Genomic DNA, 7,597 nt, shown 5'->3' with positions numbered 1-7,597 from the left:
ACAACGAACTGTTTATTTCAGTACTTATTTCTAAATAAAAACGATTGCTACTTAAGATTTAAATACAATCTATGCCGCTTTCCATAACAACGGTTTTATATAATCGGTTTATTAAAGAAAAAAGAATCCCAAATGTCGCCAATACACGGACTTATTGTTTACAAAGGTCATGCATGAACATTTGCAATGTTTTACCAGAGAATAAGGGCGCGTTCAAATTAGCCGCTGTTAGCCGCGCTGCAGCCGCGCGATTGTCACTTTTCATACAATTCTAGATTCAAATTTCATACATTCTAGAAGCGCTGCAACCGCCCGGGGCTGCCGCGCTGCTGCCACACTCGGTTCTGAATACAAGTGTGAAGAATAGTGTTAAACAAACGTAAAAATCCCATAAAAACCCGTAAACAAGGCGAAAACTTTTTACAAATATGTTTCGTAAATAGAGTTTTGTAACTATTTAATGGTAGTATTAATTTTAATTATTTTCACAAAATAAAGGTACAGTCAATTCGGGTAACTTTGAATCGTGGTGTAACTTTGAACGTAGTTGTATAAAAGATTTAAAAATTTATTTTATGTATGACAATCTTTTATTTCTAGTATTGAAACTGTGTAAATCGGAACAAAATTGTTAAACGAAAGTTATGAAAGAAAAAAGTAATGTTAAATTGTATTTTTTTAAACTTTCGCGGTTTTTTCTTGGCGAAAGTAGTTTGGTGTGATTTGTTGCTCAGTTTTAGAATCGGAATTAAATATATAAATCTGAATATTGACTGGTAAGTTTTGGTTTCCACACTTAAGTAGAGGTTTATATATCGCTTTTTTAAAGAATAATTTAATTTGGTTTTGTATTTATGCGTAAAACGAATTAGATTTTGACGACGTTACCAAACAGAGAAATTTGGGTAACTTTGAATGTGTTTGACTGTGTTAGAGAAGAGGGTAGTCTGTTTTCAGGGAGAGTTCTAAAAGTTACTCCTTTGGAAATTACTGTCTCAGTGCTCCAAAAATGCTTTTTAGGAGATTGGTCTTGGCCCTCTAACGTTGAGACATGTCAAGTCAAAATAAAGCCGATATTGTGAATATTATAAAAGAGCAACAGCTATCTAGAAAAGGCGGCCGTATTTATATTGATGACGACATTTTATTCAAGGAGTGCAGTGGGGTGAATAGATTTTTGTTATGTATTTACTTTGCCTAAAATAATTGTTATAGGTGATTCATTTTGATCTCGTTTGATAGCTAAATAAGCGTAGAATTTATTATTGAACAGAAAATTTTCATTTTTATTCGCATTAATTAAAAAATCTAAAAAAAAACAAGTTTTTCATTTCAACTAAATTAGTTCGTGTCGTTTTATTATGGCACTACCAAGTCAAATGTCGTTTTTGAACGCACTGTCAGGAATATTTGGACAGATTCACATCTAAAAAATATGAATATGTCGTATAATCTTACAGAAACTGTAAAATATCTAGAAAATATACGGTTTCCATATCGAAGGCTAATCTTATTCAAAGTTACCCAAAATTCAAGGCAACTTTGAATGTGACTTTCGGAGCAAATCTAGAACAGTTTTGTTGAATAATTACTAAATTCCTTCTATAAGAACGAAAAAAACACTAACTAACTAACTAAGGGCTTAAAAGAACACTATTCAGTTAATAAAGTAATTGTTAGAAAAACGCAAAAAATGTTCAAAGTTACCCGAATTGACTGTAATGAACGGATTCTAAAGGTGCCTACGACATTGTCGATCAACAACGAGAATTATAGACGTTTCGAGTTGTTTCGCAGTGCTCATTGAGAATGTGGCATTAATTTCTAAATTCAGGATGGTTGTCAAGAATTTAAAAAAAATATATATTTTTGGTAATCCTTATGGAAATAGCATTTATATCTGAATACATGATGGCTGACACGACTTTTCGCATTTCTAAATGCAATTTTATTTGAAGGATTAGTTTATTTTTACATACTCAGATCAATATTGTAGGGTCGGCGGACTGCACATAAGTAAAAAGAAAACGAAGTTTATTGTTTATACTATTATTTTCATGTCACGTGACGGGGCTAACAAGTCGTGCGCCTATTGGTAAGCAACAGGCCTTATAACAATTACAGTACTAATCAGAAGTCTGAGGAGCACTGCCACTGCGCCCGTCACCTTAAGACATAAAGTAGACAAGTTCTATGTGCCTGTACTTTCACCAGCACCCTTACCCTACAAAACCGGAACGCGGTAACGGTCATACTGCTTGGCGGCAGAAGTAGGTAAGATGGCAGCTCTTTTAGGACGAACTCTTTCACAAGGAGCTCTACTGATACATGTCGGAAATTGTGAAGGGAATGTTAAGGTAGAAAAAGACTCCACTAGAATGTAAGTTGAAATAAATGAATTTGTCGATCCAAGAATTGAAAAATTATATAAAAAACTTCTATACACATGTCACTGACTATCGTCCATATTAGAGTCCTCTCTAAAAGTCTCATGTTGTTCATATGACAGATTCTGGTTACTATTGCTGTTGTTTAAGTCTATGTGCATTCGAGGTACCGGCGGAAGGTTCTCTAAGTCAATTTGCTGCATACTGGCTAGGGTTTTCATAAGTGATTCATTCTGAAACAATATACTTAGGTGTAATGTTTTGTAAATATTTGATTGGAACTTAACATTTGTTGATTCACAAGTAAAGGTATGGCGAAATTATAAGGGAAGCTAATTCTTACATGCAATGAATGTGTCTTAACCATGTACATTTTCTAAGAGTGAGTGCATGTACTATAACTAAACAGTACCCATACCTTCACATGTGTTACCTCAATTTTTGCTGCCCAGTCAACTTTAAATTTACCGGTCCCTAAGTTTTCGCAATTAGGCAAGTAAGTTAGCACATCAAGCTATACACTTTTATTTGAATATCGCCTTCCAGTGCAACAGAACAAGATCTGGCAATGTGTAGCTTGATGTGCTGCCTGTTTTTCTGCAGATTTTTTATAACTTATCTGCCGATCAACTGCCATAATATTTTTTTTAGATATCCCTTAGAGAAAAATTAACTTTCTAATTTTTTTTTTAATTTCTTAACTTTCTCTTTTCTACTACGGCGTATTGAATTAACTTATTCACTATTTTAATGATTGAGGTCCTAAAGCATCTTATCACACATGTAAAAATGCAATAATTATAATAATAAGACACACAAAATAAACAAAATTAAATTTAGTAGCCTAAAAATCGGCAATTTTGAATAAAAAAAATAAAAGTCAAATATCTCGAAAAGGGTTAAGTTTAGGGTAGGGTGTTTCATAGTAAAATAAGTCAGAAATGATGAGTACTCCACGCCCTTAACGGATCTAGCACGACTTTTCCTGTAACCCTGTAACTTTTCCTGTATATATATATATATATATATAATATATGTATATGTATATATATATATATATATATATATTATATAAATGTTATATATAATTAATTGACATAAAATGTTAAATTCATGGGAGGAATAAATTTTGATATGTTTGCATTCTCAAACAATTGAGAACAGAAGTAAAACAATGCAGCTAAAGAAGGTGAAGAAGCTATACTCAAACGCATAAAACTTTTTTGCCATTTGTCAATGTGTGGTAAGACAAATCAATCAATCCAAAATTTTAAATATTTAAATTTTGACTGTAGGACTAGGCCATCGCCCGCACTGCTGTGTCACCTATGGCTGCAGCCTCCTTTGCATCACGAAGTCTGACTTATGTAGCTACAAAGTTTAAAGAATGTTATATACCATTATTTTTATGTGTAAGTTTTATATTAAGATAATAGTGGTAGTCATATGGCTTATTTATTTAAGTGCCAAAGTAATGAAGTTTCAATTTTACATTTTAAACAAATTTATGCATGTAATCTGTGTTAAGTAAACATTGATTTAGTGATATGTCCTACGTACTCTCATAAGGAACTAATTTCTTAAAGGAGTTTTTTACCACTTACATCATAAAGTCAATGACTTACATAGAACAGTGGATTTCATTGATGCCTTTATTAAACGTGAATCCGGTGATAACAATAATCAAATCCATGTACAAAATGTTTATCCAAATTACTAATCTCTTAACTATAAGAAGGGGGTTATTTTTCTTACCTGATCAAGAGTTGTATCGAATTCTCCTCCTCGTCTTGTGATTTGTTTAATTTTTTGTAGTTCCAGGGAACTGTAAATCGCAATATAAAAACTTAAATAATGTTCATAAAAATAAGAAAGCTTTTTGCTTGTTTTCTACAACTTACATCAATCGCAGGAGTTGGTTAGACGTTGCTAGCTCGTTTTGTATATCTTGCTGTATCTGTTGTGCTGTTGCCATTTCAGTGAGTACGTAGTAAAGTATATTTGTAACTTTAGACTGTATAAAAATTAAATGCACTGAGAAATTACCCACGGCCAGTAATCTACCTATAGAAAACCGCTAGCAATAGCGGCCATCTTTTTTAATGAATAATGACATTTGTCATTTTTGTTTCCTTGCTGTGATTGGCTGCCGCAGGCGTAGGTAGCCTTTCCGCCATCTTGGGTAGTGATCGTAGTATTTTACACTTTGTTATTGTTTTGTTGTTTTCACCTTGTAGTGGCTTGTAGCTTTTTTGTACAGGTTCGGATCGAGTGAAGACGTGACGTGCTTATCCTCTCCGTTAATTCTGTATTGTGTGTTTGTATTTTGCTTCATACAAAATGTACGAGTGCTGTGTATGTAAAAGTTCACGACAGGACGCTATTTTACATCATTTTCCTCGCACTGAGAAAAGACTCATGAAGTGGTTAAAGTAACTAAATCGTGATAATCTGAAAAAGTTATCACCAGAAGAACTTTCAAACGTTTTTGTATGTCAAAAACACTTTGAAAAGAGGTTTATTACGCCGAAATTACGTCTCATAGGCAGTGCATATCCATCTTTGTTTACCGAAGACGAGATTTCCCCTGGAATACCATCACAGGACAATGCCGGTAAGTTTTAAGTACAGACTTTACTATAGCCTTCTAATCTCTACGTCCTAACAGACTTTTAATATGAGCTTAGCCCGTACTTGCTTTGTAGAAATAAAATATTAATAACTATAACCGTCATCTAAGAAACAAATTCGCAATTGCCGACGTTGGTGTATCCAGCGTTAATAACTTATAACAATTTAAGTACTTACTTAATTTTAAAACTAAAGAAATAGTATTGAGTTTTGAATTGTTTGTTTATACCTGCATGTGTTAGTGTTTATACCCGGATGTGTCCTAGTTCGAAGGAATAACTTTTAATGTTATTAATATTAATTGTTTTATTTATTTTACTTACAGAAAACATGGATATTGATTTGGAGCATAGTTACTTGCGTAAAAGACACTTTGACCACACATACTTTCAAAGGGAACCACTAAAAGGTTAGTAATGCAGTTTGTATTACTGTAACATTTTCTAGTAAAACTGTTGAAATGGATTTATTGCATGTAAATTTATATTCTGACATATTGGCCCCTTTACTGGTTCGGTATTATAGTATGCGATAATATAGTATACATAATGCTTGTTGCAAATAAATAACAAGTTATTATTTTCAACTATCACCTATCACATTATTTAACTCTCACTCATAAACACACAGAATACCAAAATACCTACAGAAGAGACTTGCATAAAATTATAGTGTGTAATTTCTCACGTTTCAGAAGTAATTGCCTCTAGCTCCAGTGAGTCTCAGAATGTGCCTGGCCCATCGCAAATTCCACCGCCTAAACAGGACTTAGGTAATGGAATTTTTTTGTTGGACTCAAGTTATAAAGGATAGTTAAGGTTTTAACGGTGTGTCAACTTTTCATTTTTTACACAATTCCGAAGCAACTTGTACTTATAGACCATCAGTGAGTGTGGACAAATGGTGCTACAATCTCTTCCACAATACCTCGTTTATTGTAGATGTTAATTATGTATGTTTATTGTGATCTATTTTATAAACATCATCTATCTGTTTTATATGATGGAAACATCTTGTTTCTCAACAGTACCTAATTATTTTTCAGTTAATCCTGTAATCATTGAACCAGTGATGAATGAAGCATTTCAAGCCTCTGGTAAGTAATTTTGAGTTATTATTGTTGTATTATTACCACATGAATATGTTTGCAATGAACCTTTATTTACTCCATGCTGGATATGCAGAGGTCCTGAGTTTGTTCCCAGTTCAGACATTAATTTTCTTTGTATTATGTAACCTAGTATATTCTTCTAATAACCTTATGTATAGTCGAAAATAAATGTTTGGTTTTTCTCTTTGCAACTGCTCATTCAACAAACTTGTAACATACAACATAATATGTAAGTGTGCAGCTGCATGTTGTTATAATGTTTTACATTCCATAGTAGTTGACTTCATCATTCACTTTTGTGTTTTCCAGGCTTGGATACAGTCAGAATTGCTAAGGATCCGAAACCTATGAGAAGACGTTTAATCACGAAAGTAAAAGATTTGTCACCAACATGCAAAAGTATTTATAAAGAATACAAAAAGTCTAAACAGCAGGCCGATTTTCATCGAAGAGCTAAGAGAGCCCTTCAGTTTAATAAGAAAATGTCGTTCGAAAAATTAACAAATAAAATCCTTATGCAAAAAACAACAACAACATAACAAATATTGAGTTGTTTTATTTATTTTATTTTATCGTATTATTTTATATAAATGAACTGGAACCCCTAACCACCTTCTTTTTTTAAAGTATGGATGTATACGTTCTGCTCCTTTGCAAGACAATATCGTCTACTTATTAAAAAAAAAGGAATGTCAGTCGACATTAGTATCACAGATTAAAAATAATTCTTACTACTGAAAAAAAAGTACTACAGTGAGCAGTCTGAACGTAGTTCACTAAGTAGTCTGTGAAATTACCCTATTAGTAGGAGCTGCAACTTCAAATCGCTAACGAAAGTAACGAACAAAATGCTAAGTGCCAAAACAAAAGTCTCAGTGTCATAGTTTCCGTAGAAATTACTTCGTTAGAAAAGAAACTAAGTCGAATTCGAATTTGGCTATCTCTTTCTATCCTGTGGAATGTTTATTTTGCGTGTATCCGAAAAAGAGGAGATGAGTTGCCATAACGAAAAAAAAAAGTCTTCCAAGAAAATGGCTGGTTTTAGTAGTTACATTATATTTAGTAGTTATATCATACATGACATACGTTGTGCGTTTCTTGATTATTTGTTACCATTAAGCTGATGGCTCTGAACATTGACTTACAATTATATGGACGTCGGGTCGGCGCTAAAAAGTGTCCGCACTTGTAAGGCGCTAAAATCGTATACAGAGCGCCAAACTCCGCTTTAGTCTTCATTTGTTCGACTGACTTGACTTTGAGCGCGATACTGCAATGACATTACAATTTAAATTTCGAATAGGTTGACTTGAGACATTTTTTTCGTGGTTTTTGTATTAGACCCGTCGGCGTCGTCCATTTATTTGTAAGTCAATGGCTCTGAAGCCAATGTTCTATAAATAAATAATAAGTTGCCATAATTATTAGATTTGGTGTTGCCACCGAAAATAATGTTTTTTTTTTTTAC

The 7,597-nt window shown here is 33.0% G+C and overlaps 1 protein-coding gene across 1 annotated transcript; it reads right to left on the bottom strand.

The window, feature by feature from the left end:
* Positions 1–1,652: 1,652 nt before the first annotated feature.
* Positions 1,653–7,327, bottom strand: LOC113231361. The gene is made up of 4 exons (XM_026465651.1): positions 7,275–7,327; positions 4,289–4,401; positions 4,143–4,212; positions 1,653–2,620 (listed from the first exon to the last, which is right to left on the bottom strand). The coding sequence occupies exons 2-4, from the start codon at positions 4,360–4,362 to the stop codon at positions 2,450–2,452; spliced, it is 315 nt and encodes a 104-aa protein (XP_026321436.1). The 5' UTR covers positions 4,363–4,401; positions 7,275–7,327; the 3' UTR covers positions 1,653–2,449.
* Between the last annotated feature and the right edge of the window lie 270 nt (positions 7,328–7,597).

Source organism: Hyposmocoma kahamanoa, unplaced genomic scaffold, assembly GCF_003589595.1.
Source record: "Hyposmocoma kahamanoa isolate Upper Pololo Valley unplaced genomic scaffold, ASM358959v1 65, whole genome shotgun sequence".
Classification (NCBI taxonomy): domain Eukaryota; kingdom Metazoa; phylum Arthropoda; class Insecta; order Lepidoptera; family Cosmopterigidae; genus Hyposmocoma; species Hyposmocoma kahamanoa.
Note: the sequence above shows the minus strand (reverse complement) of the source record. Positions and strands in the feature narration are given on the sequence as shown.

Coding starts and splice junctions, on each gene's coding strand:
- LOC113231361 (XM_026465651.1), bottom strand. CDS start 4,362: ATGGCAACAGCACAACAGATACAGCAAGATATACAAAACGAGCTAGCA. Junction 4,213..4,288: donor AACCAACTCCTGCGATTGAT/GTAAGTTGTAGA, acceptor TGCGATTTACAG/TTCCCTGGAACTACAAAAAA. Junction 2,621..4,142: donor TCGATACAACTCTTGATCAG/GTAAGAAAAATA, acceptor ATATTGTTTCAG/AATGAATCACTTATGAAAAC.